Consider the following 21,272-nt stretch of genomic DNA (forward strand, 5'->3'; position numbering starts at 1 on the left):
ACAAAAGTAAAGAATAAGGCAGCATGCACCCTTAAGATGAAAAGAAAATTTAATTTTACAAGATGTTTAAATAATCCAAAGGCAAAAAGTGTCTGTCTCTACGAGTATCTTCATAAAACATGGAAATTTTAGAGGACATCAAGTTACTAAAATATTCCGTTCAACGTTTATACAAATACATTACTACAATTATAAGTTTACATACAATCAACTGACATCTCAGTGTTAACCAATTACTTAAAATTTACAAGACAAACATAAATAAAGCTGTTAAAACAGGCAAGTACAGTACTGATCTATCATTCAGCACAATGTATTTTGTATTTCTTTCACCTTGAAAAGAATCAGATTAGAATTGTGCGAAGTCATTCTCCAAACCTGGAAATAAAATAAAAGAGAGTTAAGTATATCTGTGCAGGTTTTACACAGCACGGGCATATTCCAAATGCCCAAGTTCTCTTTTCAGGCATATAATTTACCATTTAACAACCTTTCGTCTGTTCTCAGAAGAGGCCACAGTCTTTAAGGTTATTTTTAATAATGACATCAGTTACAGCATCGAAAACAAACTGCACATTTTTTGTGTCTGTGGCACATGTGAAGTGAGTGTAGATCTCCTTCGTGTCTTTTCTCTTGTTCAGATCTTCGAACTGACACTGAATATAAGCAGCTGCTTCTTCATAAGTGTTTGATCCTAGAAGGAAAAAAATGGTCAGGGAGTAGTTTCAAACCAAGAAAGACCAAGACCTACACTTAAACCTGAAAAGGAATAATTCCACAACCATTGATTTCAGATACCATAAATAAATCTCAAAGGAAACAATTTGGACAGAATTTTAAAAGTAAGAACTAAGGATTCAATTCAACTGCAGCAGCAGGAAGAGTTCTTTCCATTAACTTCAGTGGCAGATGGATCATTAATGACCCATCATTGTTCCCCACATTAGGATATTTTGTTTCCTTCGTACAAGTTATTCACTTCCAATTTTTATGTTTTTAAAGGCTTCGGTTTTTCCCAAATGCAATTATATTTCTCTTAAGCTTTTCACCTCCAATATGCTATTTTCTCTACAATGGAATAGTCTGAAGTTACAGTGTTCAAATGAACTCTCATGTATCCTCAGGGATTCCTCCCAGTGAAAAAAATGGCATATAAGTACAAAAAATAGAAGGATATCAGAAAAAAAAGAATGGGCTAAATGAAATAGAGTGAAAAGAGTTGCAGCAGTAACATATACATGCTACCAGTGGACCAGCATTATTTCACCTGTTAAAAAGATGAACCTGACTGTGATCTATAAAAATACCTCTCCCACCTACACTTAAATATTCAGCCCAATTAATTTAAATGTTTTAGATACCTGGAGTTACTACAGTCCTTCTGATCTGTGCATTAAAACCAAAGTACTTTAACCAAAAAAGTATTTGACGCGTGCATCCCCCTTCCATACCTGCATATTCAGGGTAGCAAATAGTGAGAGGACTCCTTTTAATTTTTTCCTCAAAAAGATCTTTCTTGTTCAGGAAGAGAATAATAGAAGTGTCTGTGAACCATTTATTGTTGCAGATACTGTCGAACAATTTCATGCTTTCATGCATCCGATTCTGTAATTGGAAAAAAAACACTCCATTGTATTTTAACAGAATGTATTTATCAGACAAAACTAAGTTTAGAACATACAGAATCATATTTTACCACAGGGAAATCCAGAGAGGCCAAGACCACTACACAGAGCACTTTCACAATCAGGGCTTAAGCAGCTACTTTGTTTTTTTCCTCATTTCCAGGTTTAAGCTGTTTAATATTTTAGAAATCTTTGGAGTGTTTTGACGTTTTACAGTACAAATATTCTGCAAGAATTGCTGAGTTATCTGAATTTGTCTTATACTGACCACCTCTTCTGGAAATTTTAAATTAAATTCTACACCTAGCTGAGATTACAGCATAAAAGAAAATTAAAAAGTTCTATAGAATTAGAGAATCAAGTGAGTAGTTTTGGTTTTTTTCCCTAACCCTAATTCTTACCTCTGCAGAAAAATTATCCAACATGTAAGTACTTAGGCCAAGCTCCATTCATTTAAGTACCAGGATGCTAGCTATGATCTTGTTTGACTACGCTTGACTTGAAAGGGTTTATTTCTCTTTCCTCCTGATACTATACTTTATAAGAAGTTGTATAACATGAGGAAGAGCAGAGAATTCTGTTAATGATTCACACACAACAGATAAGCATCACTTCAGACCACGCAGTAGAAAACGTGCACTCTGTGCATACTGATTTGGGAGGAGTCACACCTTGAAAGTGGAAAAGGGAGTGGAGAGGGGTGGAAAGAAGAAGGAAGAGAAAAAATTCTGCAACTAAGGAAAGAGATCAGAAAAAGACATTTACAAAGAAGACTGAGGAAGAAAAGGAAAACAAAACACATGGTAAACCAGAACCAGCTAAGTCAAGTAATTTCTTATTATATACTTCTAGCATCCATAGAGAGAATAAAATGTCTATTACTGGACAATCTATGCTCATTAATTTATGTGTCCGTTAAAACACTGAAGAATGTAGTAGCTGGAAATAATATTTGTCTCCATATTCCTTCTGAGAACATGAAGAAATACTTTGAAACCTGAAAGCATGAATTTTATCACTGAGATCTTTTGCACAAACCCCATACATCTTATAAAGCAGTAATACTCTAAAAGATGTATTTACAGCTTTCCTTTCAAATTTTTTTAGTTTCTATCTAACAACTATTTCCTTCTTCAACATTATGGTACTTGCCATTTCCTCATCTTCAGCCAAAACCAAGTCATAGTCACTTAACGCAACACAAAAAATAATTGCTGTGACACCCTCAAAACAATGAATCCACTTCTTCCGCTCTGATCTTTGGCCTCCAACATCAAACATTCTGCAAAACACAAGTGCAAAGCAGGGAATGAACTTTGGAATTTTTAGCTTTCTGAATGTTAATCAATGAAATATGAAGTATCACCTTTTCAATTTTTTTAAAACACACAAAAATCTGCAATATTTATTACTATCCATTATGTCACTATATATATAAAAATTAATACAGCCTTCTAAGATTTCCTATACAACATTTTACAAAACATGAAAGCGAGATGAAAGCTAACGTTAGAACTACTTATTTACAATACCAAATATTTCATTAACAAAGCAAATTTTAATTTATAAAGAAATAAAAATACATGGAACTAGCTTTACTAAATGTAAACTAGAAGAATGTTATTCCACTTTTAGCCAAAATGAATAAAAAGCCTAAAATAATGAAAGGTATTGATCAACAACTTAAGTTCCTGTAAGAGCAGAACGGTGTCTGTTTCAGTACTTGGAAATACTGCAATACTAAAGAAGTTGGACACAAGTAATACTGACTTCATTATTATCATTTTAGTATTCTGAATATAAATATGTAAAATCTATATCCTGGAGATTTTCAGCTTCTCTCTTACACCAAGTTGCAACTTGATGCATTTTTCAACTACCCACGTTGAAAATGGGATATCTCTTTAAGAGACGCTAAAATTATTTTCAAAATTTTCTTGAAAGACAAAACGAGCATTACATAAGAATAATTACACTCCCTCTAATAAATGCATTTTTTTGGAAATGCAGTTAAGTGGGAAAATTTAACTATAAGGCTGTTGCTTTTGAATTCTTAGCTTAGCAGAAATTGAGCAACAGGAAAAAGCCACATTCCACAACTTAACACCAGAGGATCAGCAAATTCCCATGATATGGAATTGCTTTTCTCTGCTGTTGAAATGCTTTAAATGGCCATTTGCTAACTATTATAGGCTAACAACCACTCTGAAAGAAAACTTTCATCAGACATCATTATGAACTTCAAGTATTTTGCAAGCCAGATGAAAACCATCCTGATACAATGAACTGTGAATCCATGGGGCAGGGAGGTGGGAGTGGGACTCAATACCAAAAAGGAAAATAAATCAAAACGAGACAAACAGTGGTATCCTGAAATTAAGAAATATATGCAATGTAGGATCTTTTCAGAGAGAGAGGATCTTTTTCCATCCGTCTCTCCTATGAGAGAAAAAGAAGGCTGTTGTCTCAAATTCTTGCGATGTCTTAAGGCTTCAGAACAAAGCAAATATGTCACATACTAGTTCCCTCGCTATATTACTTAATATTCTATCATGAAAAAATTTAATGTTTCCTCCTACTTACAAGGAAGTATAATTACTCCCCTTAAAAGAGGCCTGACTTTTGATTTCAAGGGTTTCATAAATATTTTTAACTTTTTTCTGCACTGTGACAAAAAAAAGAGCTTAGAATTCAGCAGGTATAAAAACGTTCAAAACGTAGGAGGAAGAGAGAAGAAGAAGAACAGAGGACAGAAAAGTTCCTGTATCTCCATCCTTTTTGCTCTAAGTAGCAGAATACCCTGCTCTACCCCAAAAAACTTCCTGTTAGTATGACACTTTTACTCAAATAAGAGAAACTCAGACCAGAACAACAGTGCATAGCTACAATTCTTGTAAAGATATTTCAGCATAGCCTAAAAGAATTCAGAATTATATTAATAATAACGCTATCACATTGAGGACTTTTGGTAGACAGCACCTTCAGCAAGTTTTCAGGTGACACCAAGCTGAGTGGTGAGGGCGATATGCCAGAGGGACAGGAGGTCCTCCAGATGGACCTGGACAAGCTGGACAAGTGGGGCTGTGTGAACCTCACGAGTTCAACAAGGCCAAGTACAAGGCCCTGCACCTGGGGTGGGGCAATCCTCACTGTCGATACAGGCTAGGGGATGACGTGCTAGAGAGTCGTCCTTCCGAAATGGACTCGGTGGTACTGGTGGACAAAAAGCTGGACATGAGCCACCAATGCACACTCACAGCCCAGAAAGCCAATCACACCCTGGGCTGCATCACAAGAAGCGTGGGCAGAAGATGCAGAGAGGTGATTCTGCCCCTCTGCTCTGCTCTGGTGAGATCTCACCTGCAGTGCTGTGTCCAGCTTTGGAGCCCTCAACACCAGAAGGACATGGACCTGCTGGAGCGAGTCCAGAGGAGGCCACAAAATGGTCAAAGGGCTGGGGCACCTCTCCTGCAAGGACAGGCTGAGACAGTTGGGGTTATTCAGCCTGGAGAAGAGAAGGCTCTGGGGAGACCCTATAGCAGCCTTCCAGTACCTGAAGGGGGTCTAAAAGGTGGCTGGGGAGGGACTATTTACAAGGGCCTGTAGTGCTGGGACAAGAAGCAATTGTTTTAAACTAGAGCAAAGCAAATTTAGATTACACATTAGGAAGAAGATCTTTATTATAAGGGTGGTGAAACACCAGAATAGGTTTGCGTAGACAGGTGGTGGAGCCTCCATCCTCAGAGGTCAGGCTTGATGGGGCTCTGAGCAACCTGATCTAGTTGCAGATGTCCCTGCTCACTGCAGGGAGGTTGGACTAGATGGCCTTTAAAGCTCCCTTCCAGCCCAACACATTCTATGATTCTAAGACTCTGTACGGTTAAACAACAAGGCTCATTTTTATAGGACAGAACAGAGTACACACTGGAAAAAATAACTGAGAAACTGAACAAGAAAATCACGCCTTTTATTTTTTGTGGATATGTGCTAATGAAACAAGAGAAATTAAATGCTTTTTACTGATGGCAATACTGTAGTATCAGTCTGCATGGATTTCACCTAATGGTTTCTTATGGCATTGCTCAGTGCAAAAATATTACTAAGGTGGTAACTGTAAGGTATAAGAAAATGTGGCACTACTTCCTGTGTTAATAAAAAAATTGTAGTAAAAAGTGTTCTTCCAAAGAACAACAAAAATATGAGCAAAGAAAACAGGTCTGCACAAGAAACACTGCATGATTTTGCCTTGATTGGACTATGTTGCCAGAACATATCCTGAGAAGGGAGGGAAATGCAGAAGACTGACAACTTCTTTTATGTTCTAGAAATGAAATTTCTAGATTGTATTTGCAGATACTGATTTTAGCCAGAAATGTTTAACAGCCTCTCTGCTAGTGGTGCATTTCAGCACTTTCCTGTATTGTGAACAACTTGTGAAAGTGGTGAAAAGACTGCTTGTCTCTTCTGCACCTAACGAACTCCCATCTCATCTTCAAAGTTTTTAGACACTAAAATCTAGTGCTGGATGAAGCTTTGGCATCACAGTTTCAGAGTGAACACCTCAACAGCAAGCAGTAAGAACCTGACAGATAGTTTTGCATAACGAAGCTTCTTCTCCACTTACTAAAATTGACCTGTATTTTTTATTATCGGCCTTTCCCTGGGCTGTAAGACTGTGGAGGGGGTGTGGGGGGAAGGAGGTACATTAAAAAAAATGAAAATAAAAATTTCTAATGTTATTATGCTACACGAGTAGGTAAACTGCACTTGAAGGGATTCAATTACAGTTGTTATTTTTAGCAATCTTAAAAATCTAGCAACTTGGAACACTTTATTTAAGAAAAAAACATCAAAAAACCCCAGTATAAATAAGTAGAAAAGGAAACTGTGGAAGAAAACAGCTGAAGAAAAACTCCCCTTGCTTTCTGATCAAAAACTGTCAGAAACACCATAACCTCTCTAACAAGGTTTTCTACTTCAATATTATCATGCAAATGCCAATTCTCATCGCCCATTGAGTGTTCTGCAATGGAATAATGCAATCTTAAAACCATTTTAAAGATTACTCCCGTTAGAATTTAAAAATGACAAAAGGATTCATCAGAAGTGTCCCCTACCTTCAGAGGGGGATATCTCTGGATACTACCCTATAAAAATGCAAGTCAGCCACCTACTCCTATGTAGTTGTCAAATATTTAGTGATGGCTATATAACCATAGGATGATACCTCATACTTGTAAGCCTTAATAATTAACTTTTTAAATTTCACTCATTGCTTCTGTCAATTCTAAATACCAACGTTTTATAATTTTATCCTAAGACCAGAATTTCCATAAGAATTTGTTAAATTACTAGAAGAACAGTTATACAAAATGAGGTGTTCTTTGAAGACCACATTTTGGAAATAATTAGACTTAGCTTCTGAAATAGTCCATAGAAACAGGATGAAGATGACTTGCTATTTGCATTTTAGATTGAATCAATAATCAAAGCTAAGGTAAGTGCTTTATAGTGAAATCTGAAAGGAGGCTCAACCTCAAAGAATCTAAATGCACACAGCATAATGGGAAAGAGCTAATGAAAAAAATTTGAAGTACACAGTATTGCACAGTCAGTCACATTTATGTACCCTCATCTTTGTATAATCAAGCCTTTTACACCTTTAGTTCATCTTAAAAGTTATTTTCAAGGTTATGTAAGTGTATACTTCTTCAAAGTCTTCCAATAACTCATTAAGCCTATCTCCTAAAGGCACCTAAAATTTAAACACCTGCTGTACAGGTGGTTAAATGTACAACATTACAGCTAAATACTTCCAAAGATCTGTCCTAAAGTTACACATTTTACATTTCTGTAATCATATAGTCCTTCTAATGGACCTCATAGCACTATAACCATACGATCCTTTTAACAGTCCAAACAAGCAGTACGGACTAAAGTAGCTACCCGCATACAAATTCACTGAGACTGAACAAGAACTTAAACCCACCCACAACAGGGAGCTGAGCAAGAAATGTTAGAAAGCGAGAGAGAAAACGGATCGCTCCTCAGACTGCTGAAGACCTCTCTTGAGGCTTGCCTAAGAACTACTCTCCCTGGGTCTGCAAGAGAGTAATTCCCATTTACCAGCTACTAGTTTATGGATGAATATGAGTTACGAATACTTAATCCCTGAACCAAGGAAATAACACATTTCCGCAATACTGATGGTTCTGAAGCATCCATATTACAGTACTTGCTATGCATTTACATCAAAAAAATATTTCCCATTAAGATACAAAACAAATACATTGTACAGACATGCTGACGACAATCTCTGCACAATCTAAACGCAGATGCAATGTGAGTTTTAGAGTTTTTTTTCTAATTCTTCCTGATGAGTAGGAGGTAGAACATTATTACATTTATACTATTCTATGCTTTCATCATTAATGTCTTTGGACATAATGGTCAAAATATTTACATTATTTCATAAATCCCATAGCACAAGAAACACAAGCAACATTTTCTCATCACTAAATGAAGTGCTACCTTAAAGTACAACACATGTTTGAATTCAGTTCTTCAAGAAAACGGATTCACTCTTTCACACAATGCCAGCATTTTTAAGCCCCTGGCACTCCAGTTGAATTTAAAAGGGAGAATCTGATAGAATAACTACTAAACATGACAGAAAATGGAATGATATGTAAATTAAATCTCAAAAAAATATCTTTATTAAGAAAAACAAACTTACAATAAAACTAAAGCATTTATTACTTAGTATCTGCATATTTGTTCTGAGTTATTACAGGAGTTGCAATAACTCTCATATTCCCTCAGAAAACTAAGCCAAACATGAGGAATGTCTGCCAGAAAAGAAGCAAGAGGGGGGAGGAGGGGGGGAGATGGAAAAATGAAAGTTGTGGTTAGACACATTTGTTAAATTACATCGACAGTCCATCTTCCAGAACTTTAAAGAAAACTTAACAGACAGATAACATACAGCATGATTTACGTACTTAAAATGGAGATCTTTGAAAGTAAAGTGAGTTTCCACTATTCCTGTAGTTTTCACTCTAGTCCTGAGAACGTCCTGTTGGGTTGGAATGTAGCTGGTCTGTGCTATCCTGTCCAAGTCATTCAAGTAACTGAAGGTAAAAATAGACACTGCTTTCAGTTATTCATAAAATAATTACAAAGAATTACAAAAGTTCTAGGCCCATTCATTACATGTGCTTGACTTTTATAACAAAGCTTTCTTTGAGTTAAGACAAAAATAAGATACATTATTCCTCTCAAAGTTTTTCTGAAACAAGCTTTAGAGACACAAAGATATTTCACCCTATAAGAAAATTTATGCAACTGACTCCACTACAAAGAATTTTTCTTCTGAAATCCCCAAATGGAAACGTGGTTCCACATATACAAATGTTATTTGCACTAACTAGAAGAACACCATCTTTGTAACCTGCTGAACTACGAGTTCCTTTGAACTAGAACCGAAGAGCAAAATTACCTTGGAACTGATAATAGCTACGAAAAGAACAACTCAGTGTTGTGGCCAGAAGTTATGTATTTAAGAAAATGTGTAACATATAACAATTAACTTTCTATTGAGAATTTCTAATTGCACACATTTTTACAACAGTATTCTTTCACTGTCAAAATTCTTGTGAGGCAGACCAAGAAGCCCAGCGTTTCTAGAAACCATACAAATCTTGTTTGTGCTTCCCTCATAGTAAAAAGGGAAGGCGTTATGTTCTTCTTTCAGTGTAACCAGAAATTAGCAATTTTAAGGACAAAAATGTATGGCTAGAAGAATAGCTTCCTTATGAAACTGGAGGCAGAGGCGTCTAAAACAACAAAACAGAACAGTGGAAGTTACCAGAGGAAAGGGAAGTGCTCCACATTGAACAAAGTGTATACAATTTCCATCTCTGAAGTCAAAAGATCGTGAGTTTAGCTCATTGCTGAGGGTAACCCTGTACCCTTCGAGCTTCAGCAAACAAGCAGCAATCATACTGGAAGCATGACTGCTATTTCAATGCAATTTGATCCCATTTCTGTTCATTCAGCATGCCAGCTGGAGTCTTCTCACAGTTACCTCAGTTGCATGCTGTTTATTATGTACAGTTATTCTAAATAATAGAAGTATCTTACTTTAAGGAAAGTGAAAACCAACTTCAAGCACTACAAATTAATTCAGAACAACAAAGCTTTAAAAAATTGCCTCATAAGGCCAGTATCACTGCTATGCCATGCTTTACCATCTTACCTCTCCCCTGATGGACTCTTTTCCTCAATTTCCTTACTTGCTGCCATCGTATCTTAATTCACATACCGATTCCTTCCTATTTTATTATTTTGATGCAGTATCCTTGTATAAAAGGCACACTTTGACTGTTACCTTTGCTCAACAGATTTCTAACAGAGACCATTAGTTAACAAAGAAAATGCAGCAATGTTGAACCATAAGAGGAACTCTGCTATGAACATGAAAATAGTATCCTTGGTAATACAAATATATATCACATAATCAAGTTTCCTGAACACAGATAAACAGGTACTTGAGTAGAGTCATGTTTTTTTGTAATAAAAATGGTATTAAAGCATCAATTTTTCTCTTCCTCAAGAGGAAGAAACAACTGGTCAGACATGACTATGTCTTCCTTTCCAAACCTGAAACCTAGCTGGAGCATTCTCATCCAAGTAGGTATTATCTTTGCCCGGATACTTTTAAAAGTGCATAGGAGCAAAATTCCTCAAAATACGAGATTTCCCTCATATTCCTTTAGCTAATACTACAAGACAAATTGAGTCTTGTTCGTCACTTAGTACTTACTAGGCAGCAGAGTCATTAAGCTGGTATTCTCTAGATCTGTTAAAACAAGCTTGAACCCCACTGTCTTTCCACAGTCTCTTGATAACTCCAGCAAGCTCTGCAGTCATAAATCCTTCTTCTGCTGCCCCAGCTAACACAAAGAGTTGACGAGCATCATCCTTTAGGATGTAAACAGAAAGCAGAGAGATAAACATGGAGAAATACAACAGAAGTGTTATCACCTAAGAATTATATTCAGCAAATTACTTACTTAACCTGGTAAACATAAATGTAACAAAATAAAAAAACATGAAGGAAAACAACTGGTTTTAGTGTTCTGTACAGGATGTTAATTACCACATTTTTCCAGAACAGCAAATACACATTTCTTATAAGCTGATAAAGCTTCCTCTGATCTGTTTATAACTTAAACTAAGTTTCTATAAAAAGAAGCAGTAATATATTTTGTGCTCAAGTCTAAATTTAACCATACTTGCTTATATAATACCACAAACTGAAGAGAATGGTTACAATGCATACTAGATCCATCAGAAATTCAGATGTATATTGACTTACTGAAGACAACACATTAATCACTTCAAAAATCAACTTTCAAAGTGACAAATGATCATTTCTTTCCAAATCATGCACCAGGAAGTAGAAAATACTTCTTGAAACCTTTCCAGATAAATCAGTTACAAATATCCATTATACATTCTACAGAGACCAAGTTTTCTTAGTAATGCAATATCAAGCAAATATCAATATTTTTAAGGGAGCAAATGCAGCTTTTAAGATGATGTACGTTCACTGCCTTTGCGAGTGAGGTTAACGGAATACAGGCTGTCAATCTACCAGTCCCTTTTAACAGAGTTTGACCAGTTGGTTACCTTCATCCATACCTCTAAGTCACTGGGAAAAAAAAATATAGCACCTGGGTAGAGGAAAGAGATACACATTAGTACATCCTGTGGGGAGCTGCTTGACCTTGGTTATTAGCGGTATGTGACCTAATGCCAAGGCATGCATCAACCAGAAAAAACAGCATACTTGTGGTTTGTAACTACTACCCACAGCATGTACTGTTTGTCTAACAAAAATAAAAGAGAGCAGACGATACTAGAAAGGAGGAAGGAGAAGAGACTTAGGTACATCAGATGGGAACTGAAAGCAGTTCAAGAAAGAGATTTTTAAAAAGCAACATATGACACTAAGTGAAAATATAGATGTAAATCTGTAGAAAAACTTGCTTCTGTCACCTTTGCTGTTCAAACAATAAGCTGTGGAAAAGAGAAAATTTTCAGGATAAGCACAAAAAGTAATGATTGTGCTAAAGATATTGTCCACTGTAGAGCTAAATAATCAAAGATTATGACAGCTAACAGGGAAACTGTTTACAGATGGATTGCATAATATGGATATTCACAGCTTGAATACAAAATGCTTGCAGTTCAGTCAACTCAAGGCAAACGAAGACATTTCTATGTATCTGTATATATAAATACATAGGTATACACATGAACAGGTACCTAATACATGGTACAAAAAAATCTTTTGAACGCTAGAGTAGTTACAAATCTAAAAGTAAATGTTTGTGAGAAAAATTAACAGAATACTGGTTACTGTACATGCACGGGACAAAGTGTGGACAATTAATAAAAATTCAATGGCTTGCACTAATAATGACCTTCAAAAAAAAAAAAGCTATGAAGAACAAAGGGTTGGATAGTCAGATCTCACAGATTGTAGTCTGAGCAATATGCCTGCATAAAAGAAACCTGAATGAAAATTCTGGTCTTTAATATTGTTTGTGGATGCAACCATAGGTCCTTAGGGACCCACAACTCATAGGTTGTAGGCAGCAGATCTTGAAGAACCAATATATTAAGACACATGACAGAAACAACTTAGAATGTGACAGTAAATTTTGTCACCAATGATGACACCATTTTATACCTAACATAGTCTGACTTTCAAAACACACAAAATTTACTCCACTTAAATAGTTTTAAATCTCTACGTGCTCTAAAACGGGAAGGAGGGGGAAGGGGAGGTGTAAAAAAAGAATCAATTTCACCCTTTTAAAAGGCCACAAATTAAAAGTGGTCTCTCTTTCTTTCACATTCCCATTCATTTTCATTATAATGTTCCCAGTTTTCATTATTGACCAATACTAGATACTTTCCTTTAAATACACTCAAACGGAGCTGCTTCCTCCCTAGGTGTCACTATTTTTATACTAGATTTCAAAAGTGAGATAATGTAAAGGAAGTAATTTACCAATCTCTCTAGCTAATTACAGTAAATCTCACATTCAGAAAGCAGTCCTTACTCCCTTAAAGCACATTCACTAAACATCTCTTGGAACAGTTGCTACTTTAGTATAAAACGTCCTGTAGGACAAAGGAAGATACACCAGTGTTAAGACTGACCATTACTGAAGCTGCTGGTGTAATCTGTGCTTCCTTGATTCAATAGCTTTAAAAAGAAAACATTCAACTCGCTGCTTTACTATTAGTCTTATAGCAGAAATAAGAGCATATGACTTTACAAATTTATCCTATTCAGAGTAAAACCCTGAGAAATTCTCCTCAGAATTTCAAGGAAAATAGTCTGAAGGTAACACTTATAAGGAATAACTATTCTGAGCACTTTCTTTTTGCTGAAAAATGACAAAATTACAACAAAATAGAGTAAAATTAGAAGGGCTATACGATCAAGGAGTGACTGTGCTTCTTCTTTTTGAAGTTAGACTGACGTGTAACACAAGCTCTGAACTCCTTTTTATATTTCTGACGTTACAATTGTCAAAAATCTAGTACTGACGTTCCACAGCAGTGTTGCTCCAAGAGAAGAATCTGGACCACCAAGACCTGCCTAAGTGCAAAGGCACGGACAGCTATTTTAAGATTATCCCCGACAAACATTTGCCTCACCATTTATATAGCTTTCTGAAGTTGAGAAACTCAGATGACTTCAAATTTATTTCATATATAAAATAGCTCTCAAAATTTTCTTGTTAGTCATTTTATCTACTAAAACCTAAATTTACTCCTCCTCTGTTTTCTGTTACTATGTACTTAGTAACGTAAGTCTACCATCTGCCTCTTTCCAACACTAACTGTCAGACTCCAGAAAAGGACTCCGCTGCATAAATAATGAACTAGAATGTGGGAAGATACTGTTGCTGCCCTGGAAATTTTTGGCCCAGTCTCCTGCTCTGGAGACATTCAAAACCTGTCTGGATGCATTCCCGTGTGACCTACTCTAGGTGATCCTGCTTTGGTAGGGGGATTGGACTAGATGACCTTTTGAAGTGCCTCCCAGCCTCTAACTTTCTGTGATTCTGTGTGAAGACAAAAGCAAACATGGGACTATAGAGAGGAATAAGCAATGAAAACTAAGCTTTTTCTCGTAATGTTTACAATTGAAAACGTTTCAGATAGTCATTATTTTATGTACATATGTTAATCCTATCAAAGAACAAAATTAAAACTAATAATTCAAGACTATCAGTCAGATTTAGACTTCAGATACAACTTTATGACCCACTTTATGCAATCTTATGAATGTTTGTCTTCCCTATTACAACCATACATAATGCGTTTCACAAAGTCACTGAAGGAATGCTCTCTAATATTTATAAATTTCTTTATAAGCAATCAGTAAGACCTTGAACACAAGACTTTGTCACGAATGAAGAATTTAGATACTGTTACTTATTTCTCAGGACACTCCTCTCCTCCCAAACTGTAATTCAACCTTAACTTGACAGAAAATTTAATTATGCCACAATATTCCTCTGACTACCTTACACACTTATTTCAATACATGCAGAGCAAAAAAGTTTCCTCCATCTTTCCTGCAAGACATCCACAATGTGGCTTGGTCCTACTTCAGAAACTGTAGCAGTGAGTATTCCATGTTCTAACACAGATTTCTATGGAAAGACAACAAAAGCACACATTCAAACTAGTGTTTCAGTGCTATTCACACTAAGAACTTTGGTGACCAACTTGAGCACTGCAGCACAGAGTGTATTCTTGTAACCAGAGGACGAGCAAAACCACTCAACCTAAACATTTTACAGAGAGAGTCCGAGCACCTAACCTCCTTACCAAACAGGGATGTAATGAGGGTCACCTCAAGCAAGAGTATAGGGTTCCGACCGGAGAAACAATAAGCCAGAAGAATCAATTCTGCAGACCAGCTTCAATAAGTGAAATGGCAAACAGACTCATCAGAGGCTTGTGTGAGATACGTTAGATGAAAAGAGATGGAAAAGGTGCAGAAACACTTAGGAAAACAGTCTCCTAATTTCTTGGGAAAAATACTTAATCCATATGGTATCAGCAGCAGGGCTATGCCCACGTCTTTGCTTCAAGTAAAATTAAGTCCTTCACACTGAAAATTGGTTTATTCCAGCTCAGAGGTTGGAAATGTTTTAGGCATCGCTGTGCCTATGACCTAATAGACAAGTGCAGACAATAGCTAGATGCCTACCTATTTAAGTTGTGTTTTTTAAGGAATGTGAAGATGACAAACGACTTACAGAACATAACAGCCCACAAGTTCATACAAATAAGGAGACATGACTGCATAAAGCCTGTCAAAAACTCCCTAAGACTCAGTTAGCCAAATTTAGACAAAATTTGGAGAATTGTATCTAAACCAAATAGTTGCTGCGTATCAATCCAGTGAGGATAGTTATATAGGTCATCATGCCATGTAGAGACCAATGGCACTTAGTTTTCAATCAAGCTTTGTGTCCCACAAAGAAGATTTTTGAACATCAACGATTTGTTCAGGAAATAGCAATGGACAAAAACTGAAAAGTAACAGATATGTCAGCTCTGTATACTTCAATACTCACAGCCCTGGTTGCATCACCAAAGTCTATCTTCAACCTTCCCATTGCTCTAATGATAGCAATGATAGACTGAATGGTGTTGCTATAGACAACAGCTTTATACTGTTTACATTCTTCTTCTGAATAACCAGCTTCATGGATAATCCTATGAAAGGAAAAAATAAATAAATTCTCTATTCGATTAAAAAAATGTATTTCTCTATCATAGTATTTCAGTATACTTACTTCATTTGTTTGACAATTGTGCTTTTTCCTGATTCACCAGCTCCTGAAAAATAAATGTGTGAAAATTTATTAGAGTAGACTTTTATTAATCTTTGAAAATACATTTATATATTACACTTCAAATACAAATCAAATATTTTTATCAAAATGTGTCTCAAGCTGGAAGTTTCAAAATCAAGACATTTTAAGAACAAATCATTCAGTTCTAGTAAGTCTTTGCTTTTATTTCTACAGAAGTGAGCATCATCTTTACACAGTCTGCTGGTGTTTCTAATGCAAACATCTGATCAGCTGTTTAACTTCAAAGGAGTCTGAAGCTCTATTCCTCTAACTAACTTTTTAATCAGTACCTAACCAAAACCCTCCTTTACAAGTCCTTCACACTGTATTAATGGTCTTCAGCACTGCAAATATCTTCAAACTCTTCAGGGTTCAGATCCTGAAAGATGGTTATCTTTTGGCCCTTCCAAGAATAAACCAACACAGTCAAAATGCCTTCTGTTGGAAAAGACTATGTAAGATTTGCCAGACACATTGATACCATTCTCAAAGCTTACCACATTTTTTAAAAAAAGAAAAAGGTATGCTATGTTAAAACACAAAGCTTACAAAACCAATTAGTATGTCTGTCAACAGGGGGGAAAAATGAAGGGTTTTTTGCTATCTTGACAACCTTAATTTACTCTCTTTACTCCCTTTTACTTTCCTTAGTTTGCTGCTTTCTCTGAAAAAAATATGGAACTCTTAGAGCTGTTATCTATTCCCTTTAGACAGCATGTTCCTGTCTGTTTGACTTGTACTGAATTCTCCCTCTTACATTTCCTCTTTCTCAAAAGGTTTTGCAGGAGTATAATCTTCACAGGGTCTACAGGTCTTTCTAATGCAAACAGATCACCAGTTGTCTTAATTCCAAACACAAAGAAAACTCTTCTTCAGAGGTCATTATGACCACAGGAAGCCACTGATACAGGTTGTATTTATTTATCTTTAGAAAAGGCAGGAAGGGGAATCTGAGACATGATGAGACAGACAGCCTCACCCTGATCCTCAGACTAACTCTAGAGCAAATACTGCTGGAATTCATCTCCAGGCACACGAATGAAAATAAGGTAACTGGGAATAGCCAGCATGAATTCAGAAGGTGCAAACTGTACCTAACATAATAACTTTTGGTGAGGAAACAGCTGGTTTGGGGGACGAAGGACACCAGTGGATGTCATTTACTTTGATTCTAACAAGGCTTCCAATGCCACCTCCCACGCATTCTCATACCAAACTGGATAAATATCAATTTCAGGGTGTCTGAAAATCTGCCTAAACAGCCAGACTTAAAAGTCTTGTGGTCAACAGCTTAAAATCTAACTGAAAGACAAACAGAAGAGGCAAGATGATACTGCGCTAACACATCAATGACCTGAAAGCCAGTATGGAATGTCTTCGACATCAGCCTCGAAGGCCAAGAAGCAGTCACAGTGCTGGAGAACAGAGGTGTTATTCTGAGGGTCCTCAACAAGCTAGAGGACTGAGCTGACAGGAATCTCATGACAGTGAACCGAGACAGATATCTCTGCAAGTGGCACAGAATAACCCACACAACAATACTGACTTGGGACTAATGGGTTAGGAAACAACCTTGCAGAAAACAACTGTGGAGAGGAACAGCATGAGGAGTCAGTAGTGGGCCCTCATGGCAATGAAGATCAACCACATACTAGGCTGCTGCACTCAGTCTGGCTGGTAAAGTTCACTTTCTTCACAGCAATTATGTCTATTATGCTGTGCTTCGGATCTGTGGCTAAACCAGTGCTGATTACATACGAGTGTTTTTGTTGTTGCTGAGAAGAGTATGCACAACAATACCAAGGCTTTTTCTCTTTTCTACCCTGCCTCGACTCCTAGCAAGTAGGCTAGAGGTGGACCAGAGGATGAGAAGGGACATAACCAGGACAACCTACCCAAGTTGACCAAAGGGATATTCCGTACCACATGATGCCATGCTCGGCAGTAAAAGCTCAGGGGGAAGGAGGAGGAAAGGTGGACATTTGTGGTTATGGTGTTTGTTGTAACCTTTGTTTGCCATAACCTTCAGAAGGGCAGTTATGGCAAAGGGTCTAGAGAACTACTCTTATGAGGCGCAGCTGAGGGAACTGTGGTCGTTTAGTCTGGAGAAAAGGAGGCTCAGGGGAGACTTTATCACTCTCTACAACAACCTGAAAGGAGGTTGTAGCAAGGTGGGGAGTCAAGTCTCTTCTACCAAGTAACAAGTAATAGGACAAGAGGAAACGGCCTCAAGTTGTGTCAGGGGAGGTTCAGATCAGATGTTAAGAATTTCTTTACTAAAAGGGTTATCAGGCATTGGAATGAGTTGCCCAGGGCGGTAGTGCAGCTCCATTCCCTTGAGGCATTTAAGAGTTGCGTTGACACAGTGCTTAGGGATATGATTTAGTCAAGAACTTGTCAGTGTTAGGTAATGTTTAGACTTGATTATCTTAAAAGTCTTTTTTAATCTAAATGATTCTATTAGTCTACAACTTCTCACACAACTATTATGCATGCTGTGGCTCTGCTTTCCAGGACTGTCCAAACATCTGCCTCCCAAGAGGAAGCAGGGAAATAATGCTTCTTTTTGCTTTGCTTCTGTGTGCAAGCTTTTGCTTTCCCTATTAAAACATCATTATCTTGATCCACAAGTCTTCTCACCTCCCTTCTAATTTCTCCTTATCCCAAGGGAGATGAGTGATCTAGCAGCTACATGGGTGTACATGACCAACAGCTGTTGCACTGGCAAAACTGCAGTCAAAAGGTGTTACTCCCCAGCAGTCAGCACTCATGATGATCTGAGCACTGTGTACTGTTTCCTGCCATCAGCACCCAGTAAACGAGATGCTGATAAAATAGACAAAAAAACAGTAAAAGGTTGATTACAGGGCTGTTGCTCTTGCTGCACACAAGGAACTGGGCTTTTTAATCTTGGAAAGACTACAGGGAGCGGGAAGGAGATGTGAGTTGCGTGTCTAATTGCTGCCCTCTCCATAAAACCCACCCAGGACAGCTGAAGACAGATGGAAACTTCTCAAATACGCACCACCAAAAAAGTGAGGCTATGAAGAAGCTGCAGCACAGGCCGTTTCAGAGACATACGGTGGGGCAGGGAGCCTCTCCCCACAGAAGAGGTGAAACACCGGAACCAGTTGTGCATGGAGGAAATATAAACTCAGCCTCAGAGATTTTCAAGGGCAAGACTCTGAGCAATCTTATCCATTTTGACATTATCGTGGCTTTGAGACAACGGTTGAGCTAGATGACCTCTACAAGTTTCTTTTTAAAATATTATTCAAAATATTCAACTTAAAATATTATTTGATGTCCATATAACAGAATACTTCTACACTTTGACTATTGTCCAGTGATTCCTTTAGGATATTCCTTCTATTAAACCAAATAGGTAGATTCGTGACAGGCTGAAGCCAATTTAAGACTGTCTGCCAAAAGTTGTCCCACCTCCTCCCCAGCACCGCTACTGATGTGGCTACACTTCCCTTCCTCCAGCACACAGCAGAACGAGTGTTAGCACCAACAGGAGTTAGTGCGCTGCAGAATAAAACAAGCTAAGGAATAGAGTAGGCCTGTCAAAATCAATCTAAGATTGCTTAAAATACTATCTTCAGCTAATGTCCAAGTAAAAGATCTCTTCATTATAAACCTGCAAGATTCTTTACAGAGTAGCAACGGTTCTCAGACTCCATGCTGCCATGGAAGTTCAGCATCGGTATATTAATATAAATAGAAAACTGACATACCAGTACAAAAGTCACTTGATATTGGGACACCCAAAGACTTTATAAACCAAATGAACACTTAATCTGTAAATACCTAATTATGCACTTAAGCACCAAGAGGTGACAAAAGTTTAAAGATTAACTCTATTACAGAAATTAACATAATTTGCTTTAGGTTAGCATTTTTACTCAAACAACATGAAGAAAGCATGTACCTCTGCATTCAAAAGCCATTTTTGAGATATTAGGGAATATTGCTACAGCATTTAATTTGCATAGCCTTGTGAAGTGCTCTTTCTGTTAAAAATCTGCCACATTTGACTAAACAAGCAGGTCAGTGTCAGGGCTAGTCACAGTATCAAAAATGAATTATTTTGTAATATACTTCCTACTGTTTTTCCCAAGTCAGGTATGTGTGTTTCTCTATGGTGCTGGAATTCACGTAAACCAACTACCTAGAACTCTCACAAAAGCCCTCCCAGAAGCATAACCACAAACGCTCATTAAACATATATTATATGTATTTTTTTATATATATATACATATTCATTTATTACAGGATACCTAACATCAACAGTGAGTTCCTGGAAGATGCGTTCCCCTATTCTATTTAATGGAAAGTACAGACAGTTGTATGTGGGGTTTTAGTTTAATTGCATGCTAAAATGCCTGCAGCTTGCCTAATAATCTTTGCAATCATGTAAGAAAATTACACCTCTCTGTCCCATAGTGAAAGGTAATTCACTATTTTTGCACTCTTGAATGCAAAGCTCAGACAGGTTTTCTGATACATGCATTTGCAAAATTTCCTCCTTTTTCTCAGTGTTCATATAGCAAAATGAAAATTAGCTCTGTTTTAGAAAGTTTTAGACAGGAGCAAGCTGTATTAAATATTTCATGTGACAGCTGCATATAAAATGTCAGAGCTAGCTGTACTGTCACAACCAAACCCTACCCAAATTTAGACAGACTTCATTGTATATATTCCTCAATCATCTAAGTAAACGATGCTATTTATTGCCTGCTACTTAAGTGTTACACTTGATTTCAGCTTCACTACTGCCAATTATTCGAACAGATAGTCTTATTGGCTCAGTTACTACTTATGTATAGCATAAAAAATATTAAGAAAAAAGACATGACAGTCCTGCTCAGACTAGAAAAACAGCATCAGAATGGTGGGCATTTTTTGTTTGCTTAGTTTTAAATGAATGTCTAAGATTACTTTTAGGTCACCACTTGAGTAAATGGAAGTTTTAATGAGTATTTTCATCTCTCTTACATACTCGTGTGTCCTTTGTGTGCTCCTTGATAAAAGGAGAAAAAAAAAAAAAAAAAGACAACATGTTCTATAAACACCAATTTAAAGCACAGAATGTTAAAACTTCTGTTCACATAGTTCTCCAGGAAGTTAACTTCAACAAAATCTAATACTCCTATTACACCTTAGGTAGATCCTTAAGCTTCATTAGGCAGACTAAGTGTGGAAGCAAAGTATGTTCAACCTAATCAGCACAATTAACACAGGAAACAGCAGAACCACATTTACCTCATAGATTTTACAATAATCGGAGGGATGTCCTGCCTCAAAATTTGGTAATCAGGCTTTTCCTTCACGTGTCAAAGCTTCCATAGCTAGTATTGGTGCCACCCAGTGCAATCGTTTACATGCATCCAGTAGGAGCTGTGATAGCGAATTCATACCTAGTCACAGGCCTGGGTTTATGTACTAACCCTCCTGCACCATCCATGGCACAGTTAATCTGAAACTCAGCTAAAGAGAGGATAGATTTGTATTATATTTTTTCTTTCAAAGTCCACTTTCAACATTGGAAATACAGAGAAAAATCAAACTATGTTCATGTTGAAAAAAAACCACCAAACCTAAAAACCCACCACAAATATTCAACAGGTCAATCTCATGTACAGTACTCTGAAGCATCTGAGGACGCAACTGCAAAGAAAGAACT

The 21,272-nt window shown here is 37.0% G+C and overlaps 1 protein-coding gene across 1 annotated transcript; it reads right to left on the reverse strand.

The window, feature by feature from the left end:
• Window positions 1–157: 157 nt before the first annotated feature.
• LOC104268582 (guanine nucleotide-binding protein G(i) subunit alpha-1) lies at window positions 158–15,561 on the reverse strand. Its single transcript, XM_009868676.1, has 8 exons — window positions 15,524–15,561; window positions 15,302–15,443; window positions 10,450–10,607; window positions 8,627–8,755; window positions 2,778–2,907; window positions 1,452–1,605; window positions 480–694; window positions 158–378 (listed from the first exon to the last, which is right to left on the reverse strand). The coding sequence occupies exons 1-7, from the start codon at window positions 15,526–15,528 to the stop codon at window positions 504–506; spliced, it is 909 nt and encodes a 302-aa protein (XP_009866978.1). The 5' UTR covers window positions 15,529–15,561; the 3' UTR covers window positions 158–378; window positions 480–503.
• Between the last annotated feature and the right edge of the window lie 5,711 nt (window positions 15,562–21,272).

Source organism: Apaloderma vittatum, unplaced genomic scaffold, assembly GCF_000703405.1.
Source record: "Apaloderma vittatum isolate BGI_N311 unplaced genomic scaffold, ASM70340v1 scaffold6754, whole genome shotgun sequence".
NCBI lineage: Eukaryota > Metazoa > Chordata > Aves > Trogoniformes > Trogonidae > Apaloderma > Apaloderma vittatum.

Bases quoted from the DNA above. Each gene is read 5' to 3' on its own strand.
- LOC104268582 (XM_009868676.1), bottom strand. The intron at 2,908-8,626 runs GTACGTAAATCA...TGTGTTTTGCAG, and splicing joins TTCAAAGATCTCCATTTTAA to AATGTTTGATGTTGGAGGCC. The intron at 1,606-2,777 runs GCAAGTACCATA...TTCCAATTACAG, and splicing joins TGGCTGAAGATGAGGAAATG to AATCGGATGCATGAAAGCAT.